This window comes from Cavia porcellus, unplaced genomic scaffold (genome assembly GCF_034190915.1).
Source record: "Cavia porcellus strain 051 isolate PalLab524CR breed Dunkin Hartley unplaced genomic scaffold, mCavPor4.1 scaffold_3, whole genome shotgun sequence".
In the NCBI taxonomy this organism is placed as follows: domain Eukaryota; kingdom Metazoa; phylum Chordata; class Mammalia; order Rodentia; family Caviidae; genus Cavia; species Cavia porcellus.
This window is the reverse complement of record NW_026947486.1, coordinates 92,620,649-92,643,460: the sequence shown is the minus strand read 5'-3', so window position 1 is coordinate 92,643,460 and position 22,812 is coordinate 92,620,649. Positions and strand designations below refer to the sequence as shown.

The following is a 22,812-nucleotide window of genomic DNA, read 5'->3' as shown; positions in this document are numbered from 1 at the left end:
GCAACAAGTTAATAAAAATCACAAATAAGATTTCCAATATTCCCACATGGCATCACTCACTATGAAATGTAAAAAGAATACCAATGTTCAGGTGCAATGATTTCTAACCTGGAAATTACACTCACGTGTTCAAATGAATTACACACTTGGGAGATTATGCAACATGAGAAAGTATAGAAAACTGTCCTCCAGGATGGCTTCTTCAAAGTGTAAACAACTGATCATCATTATGGGAGTGGAAGAGGTATATACATTTGTAGATATAACATGTGGGGGAAAAAAAACAAAGTCAAATATTTTTAAACAGACTGTGTTAGATCTTTATTTGATTTGGGAAACTCATAAATATTTCTCTTCATTGCAAACAGTCCATACATTAAGGATTTTAACATTGCAGGAATAAAATAATGAATTTTTTTCCCTGCCTGGCCACTATAGCCCCTAAGAAGACTCCGCAATATCTTCATTAGCATGATACTCTGCGATAAAGTCTTTGAGATCTTTAAGAAGCCGGGCACCTATTTCTTGTAAATTTTGACTCAGTGCAAACTGTATAGGACTTTCTAGTGAACAGTCCTTTTCAATCAAGTTTCTCACCACTATCCCATAAGTTTCACTGTATTGTTGGTAAAGGTCTTGAATCTCTTTGACTTTTGAGTCTATTGATGTAAAGGAACTGCCGAGCTGGCTATCTTCAGATACTTCTGTGCTGTCTTCTGCATCTGCTGGTGGCGGGACTGGATGCTTCCTGAATAATGGTCTTGTAAGTTCCTCCTCGAATTCAGAGATGCCGCTTTCCTGTGATGCCTCAGAGGTTTGGGCAGCCCACGCCCTTACAGCTTCACAAAGCTCCTTTTCAGTTATCCTGCTGGATTTTTCTTCTAACACCTTTGATGAAGTAGCTGGTTCAGAAATTCGGAGAGAAATGTATTTTGATGTGTCCAACTTCACGACCCTTCTTTTCTCACTTCTGTGCTGAGGCTGTTCAACAGAGTAATTTTCTCCTTGGACTGGAGTGGCCCTCCTGCTGCTGAATGGAAAAGCTTCTTGGCCTGAGAGTGACTCTCCAAAAAATGTAGGATCCTTTGTATGAGGAGACGGGTCTTTGGCATACTTGGAAGCGTAGAAACTTTGTCTTGTCCAGCTATCTCTCTCGTCCCTGTTATAACTCTGGGGGCTTGCAGAAGGATTGTATCTTGACCATTGATTGCCAGCTTCATCTCCTTTCTGAGGTGGAACACTTCTTTGAACAGGAGCAGATGTTCGGCCCTTGTCATATTCTTGGTGACCGGCAAAACGGTAATATTTATTGTAGCTTCCTTCACCAGGACTGTCTAGCAGTCGTGCTTTCTCCCCACACAGCGGTGGTGTCTTTAGTAGTGGTCGTTCGCTTCCCAGCTGTGGTGGCTGCCTTGGCACATTGTTAAATATGCTAAGGTAGCGTTCACTGGGAAGACTCTGAGGTTGTCTTCGTTTTCTGGAAAGTCTTTGGTTGTCATGTCGTCCGTTAGACCACATGTCATGTCTTCTGTCAGCCAGGAAACACGGTACAAACGTCAGGGGCCTCTGGCTCTGCGGCCTGGGCCTCCGCCGCCTCCACTCTCTGAGGAGGCACTTCCGGGGACCTTGGTGACGTCAGCCTTTAATGGCTTTCATTCTGTCTTTATTACGACTTTCTAGAATTTTGACTACGAGGTTTCATGGCGTCCCTCTCTGACCATATTTATTTGAGTCCTAAATACCTCATTCACTGGAGTGTTCAATAAAGTTTTTTGATTTGGAATATTGTCTGCAACTATGTTAGCTAATAGACTTTTATAACTTCAATTTCCTTTTCCACCACTTCCTTGACACAGTAATTCATTGGTTTGATATTTTCCATTCACGTAGCATGGGTATCCACGTTTCATGGATTTTTGGTTTTCTAGCATCACTGAGTAAGTGATGTACTAAAATCCTCATTGGTATGCATGCGATTTTAAACTTACTGAATTTGCTGCGTGATACATTTTGATGCAAATGTCATTCTCTAGTTCATCATTTGTTCAGTTCTTGACAAGAAAATTAGAACTTACTGGTGTTGACTCTGGTAATTTGCTACCCCATTACAGCAAAACTGTTTTTTTTTTTTTTGTCTTTTTCCTTTTTATGGGTCTTTTTCCCTTTTATGATCAAATTCATGACTGCCTACTTGCAAGGCAGGCACTTATGCCGCTGAGCTAAATCCCTACCCCTTAACAGTTTGTTTTTGATACCTATGCTTTCCAATAGCAACTATTGGGGAGTACCAATGTATTAGTGACACTATTCTTGTCATAGATCCTGATACATTCTCCATGATTTGTTTTATCTACAGATATCAGTTTCTAATATGTTTTGCTTTCCTAGGAATTCTGCTAGATTCCTTTCTATAACCAATATTTCTTTTTTTGGTCCTAATATGGAACTCAGGGCTTTTGCACTGACCTCATCTCCAGCCGTATACATCTGTTTTCCCTTTTTAATTATTATTTTTTAAATTGTGTGTTTGTCAGTCATCGTGCTGCCAAGGCTGGGTTTGAACTTGCATCTGCCTTCCTCAGCCTCCTGGAAGCTGGATTAGAGGCTTGAACCACCTCACTTGGCTAGAATCTGTCATTCTTTTGTATCTGTTTTTGTTTGTTTTGGACTTGAATTCACTTATGTAGCCCAGGCTTGTCGTGAATTCATGGTAATTCTCTTGTCTCAGGTCCACAAGTGCTGGGATTACACATTTGTTCCACCTGCCAGGCTGAATCTGTAGTTCTTTAGTAAGTGGTCATTATTATTCTTTGTTAAATGTCTTTAATTCCAGTCAGTTTTTGTGTTTCTTTTAATCTCATTGTTAATATTATTAAATAAATTCTTTATCTGCTTATAGTTTCTTTGGATTCATGGAGTATCTTGATAATTTCTTCAAATATTCTTCCCTGATCTCTTCAAACGTTTTGTTTTTGAGGTCTTTGCCTGAGATTTCCCTGCACTGTGGTGCTCATGATATAATCTCTTGGAAATTAATAAATTTTTTGAGGCATCATTTTGCTTTGTTTTCTCATGAGTCTTGTATGTGACTAAATGTTGCCTATCGGTAATTTTTGTAAGCTCTGCCACTATAGTATAGATCTTTTTAGTAAGTGCATTTCTCCTTGTGATGTGGCTCTAGTTTTGGGTGAGATTTAGTGCACAAACTACTACTCACTTTATTTAAAGAATGATGATTGTTTCCTAACACTGAATTTCCAGGAGAGAACAGCTTCCAGCAATGCTAACATTCAGAGAATCAATCATATGTTGATGTATAGTTTAGAGGTGCTGGAGTGCTAAACTTGTTTAGCAAGTCTTACACCCTTTCAGTAACCCAGGAATACAAAGATATAGTAAAGGTAGAGAAAGTTTTGGGAGATGAGAGAAGATAACAGAGAAAAAATGTATTTTTGAAAAGGAAGAATAATTGAGAAAAACAGAGGAAGAATAAAAAGTAACAGAGTGAATGAAAGAAGAGGAAGTAGTTTTGATGATACTATTTTTATGCCTGGAAATATCAAGGGAGTCTGGAAAGATCTGTGTGGGGGTAGAGGGAAGATGAGGAATTTATGAGTAGAAAGCAGGAAAATCTTTATGGTGATAGTGTCTAGTTTAAAAATCTTAGCAGCAACTCTTTGTTAAAAGACTAAAGCGATGACTTTTGCTGATGGAAAAACTCTTGGTCAATGTATAGAAAGAAGAGTGATGATTAGCATTCATATAAAATTGCTCTTGAACATATAAATGCTGAAATATGAAAGTAGGAAATAATAAATTGTAATTTTTATAATAGCTTTCATTTACAAGAGAAGTAAGGGAAAGTGTGGAGAACTATTAGAGTTTGAGAGGCTAAGAGAGAAAAGACTTGGGTGAGAGGTTTTAAATTAATAGTGGAAGAGATACAGGGAGATTTATTCCAATCAATGCCGTAACAGAAACACTAATTTTAGAAACCCTATGAGGGCAGCCCTGGACAGGGAAACCTACAGTGAAATGGTAACATGCTGTGGCATTTGGATTTATCTTAATAGCTCATGTATAAAAGCAAGGAATACATAGAAATGATAGGAAAAGACAAGTAATAAAAAATAGTATGGAAGAGCTAAAATATAAGATAAGATGTGTGGGCAAAACAACACAGATTAGGCAAAAATGTATTTGTATATTGGAAATAAGATTTGAAATGGAAGATTGTATCCAACTATTGGACTAATGATCAAGTAAGTTTAGATAACATTCAGAAACAACCTTTGAAGTGGACAAATGGAAATTACTTACCTCGAGTGTTTTACACAAAATTTTAGAAAATATATACACATTGCTATAGCCATTACACATCTATACAACTCCTGTAGCCAAAAAAAAAAAAAAAAAAACCCACAAGCCTATATCCAAAAAATACACATATATATACACACAAAAAATATTCCCCTCACAAAGCAACCATAGATTGGATCTGTTTTCAAGAGTCCCAGATGTTCTCAGAATGTGAAGTTGCCAGTGTTCTTCACTCTGACAAATGGCAATGTCAGCAAACTCAGTTTCCCCATCTGTGATTTTGCCACAGCTCTGGCATTTGATCCACTCAGTTCACGTGTCTCAGCTTCCCACGCTCTTCATTTGCAGTTATGTCTCAGCTCCACTCAATGATTTTCTGGACAGCAAATTCATTGGTCCTCTGTGGTCAAGCAGAACTCACTTATTAAGCCTTGAACTCACTATGTAACACAGGTTGGCCTTGAATTCATGATGATTCTCCTACTTCAGCCTCCTGAATGTTGCGTTTACAGGCAAGGGTTGTCATGCCTCTTTTGAATTTCAGTTATGCCTGGGGTATTTAGTGCTTTCTATGGGTTAGCAGGAAATAGACTCCATGGGCAGTGACTTGAAATTTCTTTTTCTACTGTTGGACATTCCATGTGCTAGATGTTCAGTTTCAAAAAGGATCTGCTTCTACCCTGTGAATTCAGTGATGAAAGAGCAGAAAAGACCCCTTCACTTAGAATTCAGTGTCGACTGTCGATGGGCAGGAGAGAGTGCACATACACCCAAAACACTCTAGAGTTTAGGACAATGGTGGGGAGAAACTCCTCTGACAACTCACCTGTGTCCTTTTTCCACCTTTTGTTCCCACTGGTCATAGTTCCTTGCAGCAACCCTTTGTGATTCTCGCTGTCATGCAGATCCCTCAATGTCTGGCTCCACCTCCCTGACCAGGACAGTGCACTTTTTTTTTTTTTGTCTTTTTCCTTTTTATCGGTACCAGGGATCGAACTCACGACTGCTTGCTTGCAAGGCAGGTGCTTATGCCGCTGAGCTAAACCCCCAGCCCCTAGGACAGTGCACTTTGTTCCTCTCTTTCCCTAGAACTGCCTGGTCCTAACCCAGCCATTGCCCTCTGCATCATTTTCTGGCTTCCTCCAGGATTGTTATTTTAAATAGAAGAAGTAAACAATAACAACAAAATTTCAAAGCAGACTAGTAGGAGAGTAACAATAATGAACACTTTGCATATTCTTATATTCACATTAATTGTTCAAAGTATGAGATACAGGCATGAAACATTTTCCAGAAATTTTCTAGCAGGAAACTTTCCCCTCAATGTGCCAAAAGAAATTAGTTGTATAACTAGATTCATTCTCTGGTGTTTGTATATACCTTTTACTTCCTTGCTTCCACCTTTCTACCATCACAGTTTTTTTGTTTGTTTTTGTTTTGGAGAGTTTCTTCCCTAGTAACAATATCTGTTGTACTACTTGAATATTGCTTACTCTTTCGGACTCTCACTCTGCTGAGACCGTATGATGTTTACAAATGTTGATCGGGTTTATTTCACTTACAATTGTGGTCTCAGGTTGCCTCTATTTACCTATAAAAGTTTCAGGTTTATGGCCGAGTAATAAACACACAAACACACACACAAACACAAACACACATATAAGTATGTGTATGTATAATCTTTTTAAACCATTCCTCCGTTGATGGGCATTTGGATTGTTTCCAAGATCTAGCTATTACAAACTATACTAGAATAAACTTGGGTGCACATCTGGTGCTGTTATTCAGTGTTATTAATTTTTTTGGGAAGATACCCAGGAGGGGAACATCTGGGTCAAATGGGACCCAAATCCTAGTTTATTGAGAAGTCTCTACACTGATTTCCAGAGTGCTTGCATTAATCTACACCCCCACGAAATGTGGAGAAGAGTTCCTATTCTCCCACAGCCCCACCAAGATTTCTTATTAGTTATTTTCTTGATGATACACTTTCTTTCTTACTGTGAGATGTAATCTCACAGTAGTTTTAATTTGCATCTCTAGAATGACCAATCACATTGAACATTTTTTCATACATTTATTTGCCATTTGTATTCCTTTATCTCAGAAGTGTTCATTCTTGTCAAATGCCCATTTTTGGATTAGATCTTGAATTTAGAAGACCTGATATTTTCAATTCGTTACATGCTCTTGATATAGGTCTTTTCTCTGAGAGACAACTGGATATAAATTTTTTTCCCATTATAGATTGCATTTTCACTTTGCTGGTGATATCTTTTATTGTGTAAAGCTTTTTAATAAGGTGACATTCCATTTCATGTGTTTCCTGTGTGGTATGGCTTTTGTTCATGAAGTTTCTGCCTACACTTATGTCTTCAAGATGTCTACATATTATCTCTTCCAGTACATTTAGTGTTGTGTTTTAGTTTTTAGATCTTTGATCCATTTTTACTTCAGCTTAGTGCGTCTTGAGCAACATCTGTCTAGTTTTAGTCTTTGGTATGTGGAAAGACAGTTTTTCCATCACCATTCCTTCCAGGTATTTTATCATCTATCTTTTCTTTTGATTTTTAAATTATTTATATTTTGGGCCTCTCATATAGATAAAATGCATGATATTGTACTTAACCTTCTGTGTCTGCTTTATTCATTTTGCATTATGGTCTGAACTTTCATCTACTCTTCTAGAAATGAGCCTAATTTACCATTTATATCACTGTATTATATCTAGATTAATGTAATGTAAGTTTATAGCTTTGTAGTGTTAACTAAATTCACTTGTTTTTGCTACTCATCTACAGAATTATTTCAACTTATAAAACACAAACTGTCTTGTACTTATTAAACAACATTTTTCATTCTATATTTGCTGTGTCCCCTGCAATCTTTTTGTAAAGATATTTTATTATTACACATTTGTTCCTGTGGTTACAGTCCCCTTGGGAAGGGGCTACACATATATCTCACATCATCTTTCTCTTTTCATTCCCCTTCCCGTTATCTCTCTCTTTCCGTCATTCTTCAATTCCTCCATTTCATTTTTTATTGTTGTTGATATTGTTAATCTTATCTAGTTTTATGGCATATAGTAGTTACAGTAATTGAGATTATTTTATTAAGCATGTAATACCTTTATATCACTTTTCCCCTTCCCTTCCTCACCTCTCACTCTTTTTAACACTTGGGCTAAATCCGTCCTGCAAGAGATCCATCTCCTTGCACTTTTTTGTCCATCCGTCTTATTTCTTTGTTTGTACTTTGCAACAATTCAGTGAGACATGATACATGATATTTAAGCTTTTGTGTTTGGTTCATTTCACTTCACATATTTTCCAGGTGCATCCATTTCCCTACAACTTTCTCAAATCTGTTATTTTTTGTAGGAGGACACTATCCCTTTATATGCAGATGCCACATTTTCCATAACCAGTAATCTGTTGCTCAGTATGCAGTCTTTTTCTGGGATTAAGCTTTCACAAATTGTGATGCTATAAATATTGATATGCAAGTAATGCTGCAGTATAATGCCTTAATCTTTATGGGGTAGTTTTTTACCATGAGGATGGTTGGGTCATATGCAATTTCTAATTTCTGTTATTTGAGAAATCTCCATATTCATTTCTGTAATATTTGTACTAGTTTACATTCCTATCAACAGTGAAAGAGGATTCCTTTTTCATCACAACCATACTAGCATGTGTTATTTTATTTCTTAATGATCACTGTTCTTTTTGGAATAAAATGAAATTTTAGCATTTTTTTTAATTTGTATTTCTCTGATGGCCAGAGATGAGCTTTTTTTCATGTACTTGTTAACCATCTGTATTTCTTTCTCTGTGAAGTTTCTGTTCATTTTTCTTGTCCATTTCTTGACTGGATCTTTAATTTTGACTGGCTTAATCTTTTTTGAATTCTTTTATATTCTAGATATTAGTCATCTGTCTGAGGAACAGCAGGCAAAGCTTTTCCCATTCTGTTTTCTCTTCATTCTATGTTTTGTTTTGTTTTTTGCTATTCAGAAGCTTTGTGGTCTGATTCAGTTCCATTTGTTGATTCTTACTGTGATTTCTTTTGCTTGTGACCTACTAAGAACACAGAACCAGAGTTTTATAATTTTTAAGCAATAGGACTTTATATATATAATGTACACTTCTGTCTCACCTGAAAAACAATTCTTTTTTTACTTCATACTTTTTTTTTAAGATACTAAGGTCCACACTGAGTTACATTCCTAGCTCTCGTTTACTTTTTATTTTGAGACAGATGTTCCTTGTGTTTTCTAGGTTGTGCTTGAACTTGCAGTCCTCCTACCTCAACCTGCATAATGTTGAGATTGTAGGAGCTGGCACTTCATCTATTTTACTGTTCAAACCTTCTCATTGAATACTTTATAATGTTGTTCCTTGGCATTAAAATTTGCAGTTAGAAGTCTGATAGAATAGTCAATATATTTGATTTTTCATTTCCTCTTTATTTTTAGAAGTGCACAGAAAGGTACAATTTTTCTAAAATAGTGCATAATTTATTGCAAGAAACTCATTATGATACACTTTGCTTTTCCTTTGAATTTTCTTCAAGTCTGCAAAGAAAGCAGAATTAGAAAAAAATCAACAATTAAAAACAGAAGAAGAAAATTTGACATACTATGATTCAAGAAGATTCTTCTAGTGAAAACAAGGTAACAATATTGATTGTCTTCCTGAATTATTATTATAGTACATCATAATAATCATATCATTATTTTTATGTCTTATTAAAGTTTCATACCAATGGTCAGTTATCATGTACCTATGGAAATGTTAGTTTGTTAGATATCTAAACATCTGCAAATTTTATAATATGTGGTGAGTAAAATTTAAATTTTTATATTAAAAATGGATGCACATACATATTAATATAGTAACATTTTTCCTTTACCTTTGTTTTTATTGGAAATTACAAGACAATTTAATTTTTTATTTTCTATGGACAAAGCCCTGGAAATCGTGTAAGGTGTCATATTTTAGGATTACAAAAAGCAGAGTATCCTTTTTTTAAAATTTTATTTAAAAGGAAAAAGAGAAAAAACAAAACAAAACAAAGCAGTGTAAGGGTACAAGTAATACAGAACTACAAAAAAAAAAAAAAAAAAAAAAAACAACAGTAAGAAATCACCAGTTAATAGATTACATATTATCATCCTAGAGATAGTTGCTCAAATCACAGTATCAAAGCATACAAAGTGGACATTCAAACAGTGAGACTGCAAGCAGTTGTGTTCAATGATCCAACCAAAAGCATCAATATGGTCAGCTATTTAACACCCCTAAACATTCTTGCTGTTGTATCCTTTAGAGCTCTTTTTTTCCCTCTCTTTTTTATAACAAGATTTACACATTTTGGGTTTATTACTCCTTAGTTCTTATTACTTTTTTGGGGGGAGAGAATAAAGTCAAATATGGCAAAACAAGGCTGTCAGTCAAAACCAAGGATAGACATAGCACATGATGTAAAACAGAGGACAAGGTTATCAACGATGTCTCTTGTTTCCTTAAAAAGAATTGTCTATCTCATTAGATATTATAAAGTTGAACAAAACAGTAGAGAACAAGACCAATAAAACTTAAGCATTGTAAACATTACAGGACTTCCAAAGGAGACAATAGTCAAACCAGAATGGGCATCTTAAAAGCAGGGTATCCTGAGTAATGAGTTACATATGAATGCATTTCTTCAGCCAATGAAGTGAAACAATTTGAGTGTCCTGTTAGGTACATTTATTAAAGGCAAAAGTTGCTGATAGATTAGATTCTATTAACTGTATTCTGTCTTGGAGTAGGGATTCAAGTTTTTAAATTACCTTTTAAACATTTAAAGGTGCATTCCACAGATTCCGGTAAGTTGTATCTGTATTTTCATTTTCTTGTAGGTATTGTTTAATTTCTTCTTTAATTTCCCCTGTGACCCACTGATTACTCAAGAGTGTGTTACTCAGTTTCCATGTGTTTGTGGGAGTTTTGCAGTATCTTTTATCATTAGTTTCTAATTTCAAAGCGCTATGATCCAATAACATGCAAGGGATGATTTCAACTCTTTTGCATTTATTTAAATATGTTCTGTGAGCTAACATATGGTCTATTTTAGAAAATGACCCAGGTACTGCTGAGAAGAATGTGTATTCTGATGTTGTTGGATGGAACACTTTGTATATGTCTTTCAAGTACATTTGTTCACATGTGTGATTCAGTTCTGTTATTTCTTTGCTGATTTTCTGTCTGGTTGATCTGTCCCTTGGTGTCAATGGTGTGTTACTGATAATTTGATTTTTCATTTCTATTAATACTTGTTTTATATAACTGGGTGCTCTCAATTTGGTGCATATGTATTTGAGATAGTTACCTCTTCCTCTTGAAGATTTCCCCTAAGGAGTATATAGTGACCTTCTTTGTCTCTTCTGATCATTATTGGATTAAAGTTCACATTGTCTGCAAACAGAATGGCTAATCCTGCTTTTTTTGGGGGGGGCAGGTTCATGCTGTGTGAAGTATTGTTTTCCACCTTTTGACTTTCAGTCTGTGAGTATCCTTCTGGGTTAGATGGGTTCCTTGTAGACAGCATATGCTTGGATTTTGTTTCTTGATCAATTCTGCCAGTCTGATTCTTTTAATTGGTACACTGAGATAATTTACATTAATGGTTATAATTGTTATATGTTGGTTTATTGTTGACATGTTATCTTTCTGCTGTTGCATCTTTATCTTTCTGTTCTGCTTAATTATCTGCTTTGCTTAGGACTTTTTTCCTAAGCGTATCTAAACTGTCTTTCAATATTTTTTCAGGGTTGGCTTGTTGATCATGAAGTTCTTCAGCTGTGCTTTGTCATGGAAGTATCTTATTTCACCATCAATTTTGAAGGACAGTTTTGCAGGCTACATCATTGTAGGTTGAAAATCATTTTCCTTTAGGATCTGAAATACTTCACTCCATGCTCTTCTTGACTTTATTGTTTGTGTTGAGAAGTCTGCTGTGATTCTGATAGGTTTTCCTTGATAAGTGATCTGTCTTTTCTCTCTGACAGCTTTTAATATTCTATTCTTATGTTGGACTTCTGGGATGGTGATTATTATATGTCTGGGTGTAGTCCTATTTTGATTATGATTATTTGGAGTTCTATATGCGTCACTGATCCTGATGTCAGTTTCCAACCTCATGTTTGGGAAATTTTCAGCTATTACTTCTCTAAATATCCTCTTGACATCCTTTATGTCATCTCCTTCTTTTTCATTAATCAGTATCAATCTTATGTTGGATTTTTTTTGCACCATCTTGCAGTTGTTGAATTGTTATTTCCTGATTCTTTGTTATTTTTAAAAGATCTTTCCTTTCCTGTTCACTAGCTGCAATCTTGTCTTCAAGGTCTGAAACTCCATCTTCACTTACATTGAGGAGGTTTTTACAGCTTTCAGTGTAATTTTTGATTTCATGTATATCTCTGTTTATCTGCTTTATCATTCCGTTTGTTTCTTATATTGTTCATCTAGGTATTTTATCTTTTTGTTTAGCTCCTCCAAGTTTTAACTGTGTTTTCTTCAGATATATTCAGCATCACTTTCATTTCTTTTATCATTTCTTTTACCTGGGAGATTAATTCTAGTTTGAATTCCTTTAAAGCTTTCCATAGTTGCTTATTTATTTCAGTTGCTATTAAGTGCAATATTTGAGGTGTATGGCATATATTCTCTTCTAATACATTGCTCCTATGGTTGTTTGGATGGGCTGGAGGTTTGAGATTGTGATTTGATCTTTCATTTTGACATTTTCCTGTATTTCTGTGTTTCAAGTGTTATTCTAATGCTTCCTAAGGGTCTGTTGGAAATCCTCTTCTATGCCTTCAGCTTCTGGGACTCTGGCACCCATTCCTTATATTGATAGAGGGTCACTGGGAGTGGAGCATATCAGTTCAAGGCCAGCATCTGGAACCAATGGTGTCCCCCTGCTTGCTTAGCACTCCACAGTTTGCCCCGCACAGCCCAGAGAGGAGAGGCTGATGCCTGCTCCCCAGACCTGCTGCGCTGCTTCAGTGCACCCAGAAGCTGTGATGTTCCCTGGCCAGGGCCGAGAGAGGGTCCCAAACTAGCTGGGCTCAGCAGAAAGTGCACGGGGCACTTACGCCAGGCCTCCAGGCCTCTGGAAGCAGTGGCGCCAGCCCGCTTGCTTAGAACTCCACAGTCCTCCAAGCACAGCTGGGAATGGGGAGGAGGATGCAGGAGCCCCAGACACGCGGAGCTGTTCACTAGAAGATGTGGTATTTTTATACAGAAAATTGCTCACTATAAAAAGGATGATCTTGAGTCTTTCATAGGTAAATGGAGACAACTTGAGTCTATCCTCATTCGTCAAATAAATAAGAATCATATTTATAAATCTCATATTATGTCAGCGTAAAAAGTAATAAGAAATGTAGGACTAATAAAATCCAAATTGTGTAATTGCCATTGTGAAAAAGAGAGGAAAAGAAAGTGCTCTAAAAATATAACCGCGTGTATATTTAAATGTGTAGGATTGATAAAATATTACTAATTTTTTGTTGAATCATTGAACAGAATTGTTGGCAGTCTCACTGAATGTTCACTTTGAATGCTTTAATTTTGTAACAACTATTTCTTTAATTTAATTTTGTAACAACTAGTTTTGAACAACTATTTCTATGAGGATAGTATGTAATTTATCAACTAGTGATTTCCTACTGTTTATTTTTGAAGTGATGTATTATTTATACACTATTTCTGTTTCATTTTTTGCTCTTTAAATAAATTTTTTTAAAAATGGTAATTCTGTGAGGAGATGGAAATATTGATTAACTTGGACGTCATATGTTAACCATGATGAACTTCCATTTTTCTCAGTGAGTATAGGATGTATCAGTTTAGTCAAATTTGTATGAGTTACATAAATCATCTCACAGCTCAAAAAACCTTCAGAGCCATTTATTGAAGCAACAGTGTTAACAAATTCTAAGTAGGCTGGGAGTAGGAGATGCTCTAGCTGGTATCTACAATGTTTCAAAACATCATGTTGTGTAAGCTAAGTATGTTGCATTTTACTTGTCAATTATACCTTGATAAAACTGTACAAAAATGTTCAACCCTATGGAATACATTGGGAAAAAAGGCTATTCCTTTCACCTCAGTATCTATCATCTAACCCTGAGTTCCTTTAAAGCAGCCAGTTGATTGGACTGGGTGAGGGAGATGCTTCTCTGGTCTCCCAGCCCACACAGCACTGACTAGCTCATGGGAAGGTGTGGTTCAGCCTCCTCTTATTCTGTCTCTTATTCCACTTATTCCTCTTAGTGGAGATCAAACTCATGACCTAACACTTGCTAGGCAGATACTTATGCCTCCACGTTATACCCTCAGCTTTTTAAAAAACACCTTGAAATATGATTCACATGCCTTACAATTCACTCATTTAAAATGTACAATTTGAAAGGGTTTTGTGTAATCACAAACTGCATAGCTGTCATCATAGTCAATGTTAGGACATTTTCATCATCTCCTCCAGATAATATCCTAGAGGCATTAGCTATCTCTTCTATTTCCTCATTCTCTGTCCCCAAACTCATGACACTGTGAAGCAAAATCTAATTTACTTTGTCTCTATAGATTTCCCTATTCTGGGTATATATGAGTGAAATTATATATGTGGTCTTTTGTGACTGGTTTGTTTCACATAGCATGTTGTATTCAAGGCTTGTCCATGTGGCCATAGGTATCAGTACTTCACTATTTTTAAGACTAAATAATACTATGTGGTTTGGATATACCACAATTATTTTTTTTTCTTTTTGGGACAGGGTCTCGCTATGCAGTTTGGGCTAGACTAAAACTCACTTTTGTAGCCTAGGCTGGTGTCAAACTCACAACAATCCACCTGCTTCAGCTTCCCGAGTGCTGGGATTACAGGCATCCACTACCATGCCCAGCTTCACAAATAAATTTTCTGTGCATTGATGGAAGTTTTGAATTGTCTCTACGTTTTGGACATTATGAATAATAGTGATAAGAACATTTATGTAGGAGTATCTTTTTTAGTCTTTTCAAATATTTTGAGTATTGCTGGGCCATAAGGTTATTGATTTGAGGACCTGCCAGAGTGTTTTCCAAAGCAGCTTTACCATTTTATATTCTCACCAGCAGTGTTGGAAAGTTACGATTGCCTTTGTTTTGCCATATTTTCTCAAGAGGAGGAGTTCTTAATTGACCTTTTTTTCTCCAACAACTTGAAATTATACTACATCATCTTTGACATCTACAGCTTTAATTTTGTTGTGACAAAGATGAAACATTTACAATTTAACCTATTTTTGGATGTACAGTTAGTTCTGTGGCATTAAGAAATACCACCATTGTCTTCAGAACATTTTCATTTTGTAAAATTCAATGATTAGTATAGTTTTTTCAGAATTCCTTTTATATGAAAGGTGTCATTTTTCTCTTGATATTTTAAAAATTTTCTCTTTATTATTGGTATTCAGTAATTTGACTTCAGTGCACCTAAGCATTTTCTTCTCTGGTGCAGTATCATTAATTTTTTTTTTGAGATAGGAACTCACTTTATATTGCAGGCTTGACTTCAACACACTTATGCAGCCCAGGCTTCCATTGACCTCATGGTGATCCTCCTGCCTCAGCATCCCAAGTGCTCGGATTTCAGGCATGCCCCATAATGCCTGGCCATTTTTGTGACTTATTGACCTTTGTCTTTCACCAAATTTGGAAAATCATTTCCCATTCTTTTAAAAAATTATATCTGCTCCATCAATTCCATTGAGTCGGCTTTAGGTCTTTGTTGAATATCAATTAAGCACTAAAGTATGTGCCTATTTGTGTACTTCTCATTTCCACTATTTGTTCATTATTACCACATAACTATGCTGAATATTTTTTAGGAACAGCTAACAACTATGCTGTCTTGATATATTTATATTTGTAGCTTATACTAGACTTTGAAAGCAGGTAGTGTATGTTCTTCAACTTTTTTTTTTTTACTTTTCAAAAAATTTTCTGGCTATTATAGGTAAATTTCTGCTCCACATAAATTTTAGAATCATGCTGTCAATTTCTTTTTCTTTCCTTTTCTTTTCATTTCTTTTGTTTCTTTCTTTTTCTCTGTTTTTGTGTTTTCAGATAGGGTCTTATTATGCATTTTAGTTCAGACTTGTCTTGAATTCACTATGTAGCTGAAAGTGGCTTCAAACTCATATGAAATCCTCTTTCCTTAGCCTCCCAAGCACTGGGATTACAGGTGTGCCCTACCTGGCCGACTCAGCACTTTTGGTTTATGTTTTTAGTTTATTTTTGTGACAGGGTATTGATATGTAGTTCAGGCTGGCCTTGAACTCCCTGTGTAGTCCAGTCTGGCCTTGAAATTGTGGTAATCCTTCTGTCCTCAGCCTCTTGAGTGCTGGGATTGCAGGTGTATAACACCACCTCAGGTATCTGCTCTATTTTTGAACCATTAGACATGCATTAGACATTAGACATGTTTATTGAATGTCAACTATACCTCAAGGAAGCTGAGAATTACTTATTTGGCTACTAGGAATCAAAATTATACCCTTGTGCTTACCAGGAGCAGCTGCATCACTGAGCTATATCCCCAGATCAGACCCCACGGTTCTCTCTCCAGTAGGATGCAGCCCTGGGAAGACTGAACTGCCAAAATTCAGACAATTTGCCCAAATGCTGCCCAACAGCAGCCCAAACAACATCCAACCAACAATAAACCCATATCAAACCAATGCCCAGCCAATGCCCAATCAATAACTAACCAATACCCAACCTCTGCAAAACCAATGCCTAACCAATGCTCAACTGTCACTCTACCAATAGTCAACTACACCCAATACCTGCCCAACCAACATCCAACCATCGCCCAGCCTTCTGCTAATCCACTGCCCAACTGCATTGCAACCACTGCCCAACTACCACCCAACCACCACCAAAATCCCTGCTCATCCACTGCCCTACCACAGCCCAACCACCATCTAACTGCAGCTCAACCGCCAGTTCATCCACTCCCAAGCTGCCACCCAATTGCCTCACAACAGCCGCCCAATGGCTCCTTAATATCCCTTCAACTGCCACTCAACCCACGCCCATTTGCTGCCCAACTGCCACTCAACCCACGTCCAACCACCGCCAAAATGACACTAAACCAATGCCCAATAACCATTCAACAGCCGCTCAACCAACGCCCAACTGCCACCCAACCGCTGCCACACAACCACCACTAAACCCATGCCCAATCGCTGCCCAACTCCAACTCAACCCACACATAACGAATGCCCAACTGCTGCTTAACCATTGTGCCTAGCCAGTACCCAATTGCAACCAATGACTAACCACTGCACAACCACCACCTGTGTGCTTTGATGCCCTGTCAAAGCCCTGCCCACACTGCTACACTAAAAAAGATTTTTTTTGACACACAAGTCTGATTTATTTCAAAAAATAATATTTAGAAGAAAGGGGGTACACAATTTTATAGAAAAAATAGTATTATACTAAAGCAATATCCTGAAAAGATAGTAGATATATCTAAAATTCTGCTTTCATGATTCTGGACATTTTGATTGCACAAGAACTCAGAACTACTTTAATGTTCGTGTAGGGACCTGAGGAAAAGTGTCTTACTGTGAAAGTCATTTTGGTACCAGAAATTGAACTCAGAGCCTTGTGCTTGCCAGGCAGGCTGTGCTCTACTAAGGTACATCCCCAGCCACATTTGCTCTGCTTTTGTCTTGAATTTTAACAGCTGTGTTGAAATATAATTCACATACTATACAAAACACTAGCTTCCCATTAAGGACAGTTTACAAGAATGGAACACAAGAAGTGGGATTTTTGTGACTGGTATTTTTCAGTTTAATGTTTTCAGATTCATCTATGCTGTAGCATGTATCAGTACTGAATATAGGTTTTAATTCAGCATAATGTTCTATTGTACAGCTATACCACATTGTATTTATCTATTATTAGAGGATTTGTGTTGCTTCCACTTTTTTCCTATTATACATGTGTTATACTGTAGTGGTATTCTTTTTGGTATACATAATGAACATATATGCATCTATATAATAAACATTTGTGTAAAAATTTTGGGTGATTTTATTATTATTTTTTGTTTGTTTCTTCAGGAACAGTCCTGCTATGTAATTCACATTAGCCTCAAACTCACTATGCCTTTCAACCAGGCTTGAATTTGTGGGGATCTTCCTGCATCAGCCTCCTGAATACTGGAATTACAGGTGTGTGTCGCCATGCCCGGCTGTGTATTGAATCTTAAGTGTGTCTACTGTAGACAGCATTTTTTAATTTAATTTAATTTTTTCAAAACCATTTTATTCAAGAATAAAAAGGAAGGAAGGAAGGAGGGAAGGAAGGAAGGAAGGAAGGAAAGAAGGAAAGAAGGAAGAAGAAGCAGAAGCAGCCACAGAAGAATAAACTACAACAAAATTTCAAAACACACTCTTCAGCGGGCAACAATGTTGGTTTTTTAAAATCGAGTCCAATAATCCCTTACTTAATTCATTTACGTTTAATGTAGATTGTAACATAAATATTTATTACTGTCATTTTGCTATTCCTTTTGTATATATCTCATATAATTCTTTGTTTCCCCTTTACTGTCTATTCACCAAATGGATAATTTCATACTGAAAGGGAAAGAAAGTGCCCTAAAGAATATAACTGTATGTAAGTTTAACTGTGCAAGATAAATTACCGTACTACTAAGGTTTTGTTAGTTCATCAGACAGAATAGTTTGTAGTCACTGTTTGTTCTGTTTATTTTTTATGCTTTGATTTTGCCACTTTAACAACTGCTTCTAAGACAGCAATATGTAATTTATCAACTGGTGATTTCTTACTGTTATTTTTTGAAATTGTGGATTTTTTAAACATTTTTCTGTTTTACTTTTTTTCCTCTAAATAAAAAAGTAGATATTTTCTAGGGTACCATTTAAATTGTATTCTAAAAATCATTTCTTACTTGCTCTGGTGTTACAAGTATGTGTGTATATATTTTAAAAATTAACTTGACATTTATATTAATGCTGACTTATTTCAAGTAGTCTGCAGGAACTATGCTCTAATATAGCTCCATTTTGTTTAATCTTACTGCAACACTGTCATTTACATCTCTTTATGCTGTATTCTGAAACTAACAATATTGTAATAATTATTGTTTATTCAAATATCTTTAAAATCAGTCATGAGAAAACTATTTTACTGTATTACTTTTTGGGGGGCTTAAGATAAAACCCAGTATGCTGAGAATGCAAAATATGTTAGGCAAGAGCTATACCACTGAGCTATATCCCAAGCCTTTACAAAAATTTTATTTTGAGATAGGGTCTCACAGATTCTTCATTAAAGTACTTCAGTCTTTCCAGTAGGTTTTACAGATGTGCATCGCATCTGGTTACTGTCTTCTTGGCTCCATTGTTTTGCATGGAAACCAGTGGATCTGTTCTCAAAGACATGCTTTCTTCTGATGTTTTCAAGATTTTCTCTTTTGAGTTTGACTTTCATCAGTTTGATTGTGACTTGTTTGGGTGTAAATATCTCAAGGTTTCTTCTATTGTAAGTTCATTGAGATTCTTAGATGTGTAGATCAATATTTTTGTATTGACCTTTTCCTCAGGTCCCTACATGAATATTAAGGTAGTTTTAAGTTGTTGTGCAATAAAAATGTCCAGAATCATGACAGCAGAATTTTAGATATATCTACTATATTTTCAGGATATTGCTTTAGTTTAATACTATTTTTTCTACAAAATTGTGTACCCCTTTTCTTCTAAATATTATTTTTTGAAATAAATCAGACTTGTGTGTCAAAAAAAATCTTTTTTAATGTAGTAGTGTGGGCAGGGCTTGACAGGGCATCAAATTTGAGACGTTTTAACCAATTTTTTTCAACAAAATGAATTGTGTTGAAATATAATTTTCAACATTCTAAAATATAGGACAGCAATACATGTATTCTCTGTTAATACATCATAGCAGTTGGTCTGATGGGCATCATCACTTCATAGGAATGTTCAGCATGTATATCTCCTGCAACTGCTGCAGTATGCAAACATCCATGGCATCTCTGTTACTTTGTCATGGCTGGGGCACAATACCTGACACAACTCAAAGGAGATGAGATGAGATTTAATTTCCTCACATTTTTGGCCCATAGTCAGTCAGCAGGCTCCAAGGCAGGAGCAGCATGGTAGAAGGAGCTGCACATAGGAAATCTTTCCAGGTGGTCCCATGGTGGACAGGAAACAGAAGGGAGGAGCCAGGCATGGAGACCTGCTTCTAAGCAGTCCTCACCTCTAAAGCAAGTCAGCTAAAGCACCCAATGATGCAATCAGCTTCCAACAGCTCTACCTCCTAAGAGGCTTTGAGTGCACATTCCAGAGCTAAACAATGCATTCAATTCTATATGGATGACAAAGGCATAGGCTCTACTAATACTATTAAGGAAGTATTGAATTTCAGTTGAAGGTTAGTTAACCACAAAAGAGTGCTTTTTCCATCCAAGTTCACAGATTCACTAGATCTACTGGTAGACCCCTGCTAGGTGTCCTGTACCCCATGATAAGCTTCCTGGTCCAGCCCTCCTGAGTCCCTACTCCATCCTTCACTGTTCCTTCACCTGCTAACCCTGCCCCAGTCTCGTGGGCTTCTGGCGGGGCCTCTGTGAACCTAAGACAGGGTTTTCATTGCTGTTGTCTCTTTGGCCTGCGAGGTGCTTTCAGCCCTTGTCCTGATCTCTCAGCCTTCACGTCTCAGTCCATTTCTCCTGAGTAGCCTTCCCTGTATCCTGGGCTCCATGTGATTTTGCTTGTTTTTCTTGCTAAGAACTTAGTGCTATGTTTCGGTGCTATTCATTGTAATTTATACCCAATTGTCCAACATTTAAACACACAAATCAATATCTATTCATCCATGAAGACTAGACCCATGGGTGTAGTACCATATCTGGTTTGCTTTTTGCTATAAACACAGAGCTGCCAATATCAATTACCTAGTAGAGACCAGTACATGCTTGTGGAATAGGCAAATGACTAAGTGAAAGGTTGAAGCATTATCTAATTCATCACTGTAGCTTCAGTGCTTAGCCACATGCTTGACATATGGTAGGTGTTCCTTAGTGATAGCCGAATCTATTAAAGAAGTTTGCCACCTGGACAGAAAGTTGAAGGTTGGTTGTGAGCACTCACAGAGTGGCGAGGACCCAGCCCAATACCTAGACTTTGCCAAGACACTGTCCAACTCTTATACTGCTGTGCTGGGCCCAGCTGTTAGATTTGCTCGAAGTTCCTTTAGTTCTGACTGTCTTTATTTTCTGATTCTGGTTTGAAAGTGGCTGGTTCTGAGGATGAGTTTTAAGCACTCTGCCAGTTGCTATAGGACATCTGTTAACCCATTATGTCTTCAAACATTATTTTTATCTTGCCTTTCCTCTCTTAGACTCCTGTGACACATGTCTGGCACATTTGGTGGTCTCACAGATCTTTAAGAGTTTTCGGTATCTCCTTCATCCCTTTTTTTGTTTTTTTAGCACCTCGGATCGAACTCAGGACTGCGCGCTTGAAAAGCAGGCTCTTAGAATGCTGAGCTACATCCTCAGCCCTCCTTTTTTTGTTGTTTGTGACAAGTTTTCATTGTGCAGTTCAGGATGGCTTTGAAATCACTTTGCAGCTCAGGATGTCCTCGACTCACAGCAGTCCTCCTCCCTCAGCCTCCCAAGTGTTGGGATTACAGATATGTTTGATCTTAACTGGCTCTGCTCCATTTTTTAACACTTAGGTGTTCACAATTTATTGAGTATGAATTATACCTCAATTAAAAATTTTAAGCCCAATTTAAGGCTGAGCTCTTCAATATGTCTCTTGAGACATAAGAATACTCACAGCAATGGCCCTGAGCTTCCAACTACCCACAAATATGATAACAACTTCCTGTCCTTTAATATCATCACTAGTCTTGGGGAAGATCAGATGAGGGATTCCCCTATTTCTTAAAGTTTCCTTCATAGGAAATAATGTTACCATTACAAAAAGCATAGCAAAAGCACAATGTGTCCTTTCCCTTACAACACGGTCTCAGATGAAACCTCTGTAGAAAAGCGGTCCCATGCCAACAGGATAGTAGTTCAGGGAAACAGGTTGGGCTAAACCATCTCAGACTTCACTTTGCAGAAAGGTTAAATTCCCATTTGTATCTGTACCTAGTATACCTTGGTTTCCTTTTGTTTTTCTATTTCTCTTCCCTCCCTTCAACCCCTCCTCCTCTCCTTACTTAAAAGCTTATTTTTATATTTTTCTACTATTACATCTTTTTTCCTGTCTCTTCTTTACTTTCTCCCTCCTTTCCCTTGTTTCTCTTCTCATTTGATCATTTTCTTCCCATTTCCCAAAAACCAGTATGTAATTTGGTTCTTATTTATATTTTTTATTTCTCACACTACAGAATGCAACATTTAAACATGTGTTACTATTTATTTCACTTAAGAGTATGTTCTCAATTTGCAGTAGTGCCGAAACTGTTAGGAATTTGACAACTCTGAGAGATGAACTAAGTGCATTTTGCCTAAAGGAATGCACATGAGTCTTTGGGGTGCCCAGATAAAATGTTGCAGTTTGTTTGGAGGTCCCCTCAAGCCTCCCACAGCCATGGGTGGCAGGCTTTTCAGAGATGGCTGAATCTGGAATTTGTGCCTGACTCATGGTCTTATCCTCGGATTAACGGTATGAGTGCTGCATCTGTCCTAGGTTGGAGAGGCTGCACATAATGTAAGAGACAGAAAGAGACTTCTTTCTGTCAGTCTCTGTCTCTATCTCTTGCTCTGTCTCTTTATCTCTCTGTTTGTCTCTCTGTCTGTCTCTCTCTCTGTCTCTTTCACTTTCTATCTCTCTCTGTCTGTCTGTCTATATGTCTTTCTCTCTCTCTCTCCCTCGCTGTTTTGCTGTTTTCTGCCTCCCATCCTCCATGAAACGTTCCCCCTCTGCTATGTGCCACTCTGCGTCAGAGACAGTCAATTATGGACTGAAACTTCTAGAAACTCCCGTAAATAAACTTTTCTCAAGTTACCATAATCTATCTAAAAATGCTTCATGCCTATCCTTCTTTACGGTGGAGTATTGCTGTACTTCAGAAAAACCCACATATTGGTTGTCCATTCATTGTTTGTTGGGCATTTGGGCTGTTTCCAAGATTTAGTTATTACAAACTGTGTTACTACAACGTGGATGTGAGTATACTCTTGTGGTATGATGCTTTTAATTTTTTCAGGAATCAAAGATACCAAGAAGAGGAGTACCTCGGAAGAATGGACTCTCTAGCCCTAGTTTATTGAGGATTTTCCACACTAGTTTCCTCAGTGGTTGCATCACTTAGCATTTCCACCAACAGTGGAGAAGAGTTTTTTTTTTTCCTTATAGCTCTATCATCA

General features: G+C 36.9%; 1 protein-coding gene across 1 annotated transcript; it reads right to left on the bottom strand.

The window, feature by feature from the left end:
• Window positions 1-441: 441 nt before the first annotated feature.
• LOC100730239 (periphilin-1-like) lies at window positions 442-1,518 on the bottom strand. The gene has a single exon (XM_063245589.1). It carries the CDS (start codon window positions 1,516-1,518, stop codon window positions 442-444), a length of 1,077 nt encoding a protein of 358 aa, XP_063101659.1.
• Window positions 1,519-22,812: the final 21,294 nt, after the last annotated feature.

Coding starts and splice junctions, on each gene's coding strand:
- LOC100730239 (XM_063245589.1), bottom strand. CDS start 1,518: ATGTGGTCTAACGGACGACATGACAACCAAAGACTTTCCAGAAAACGA.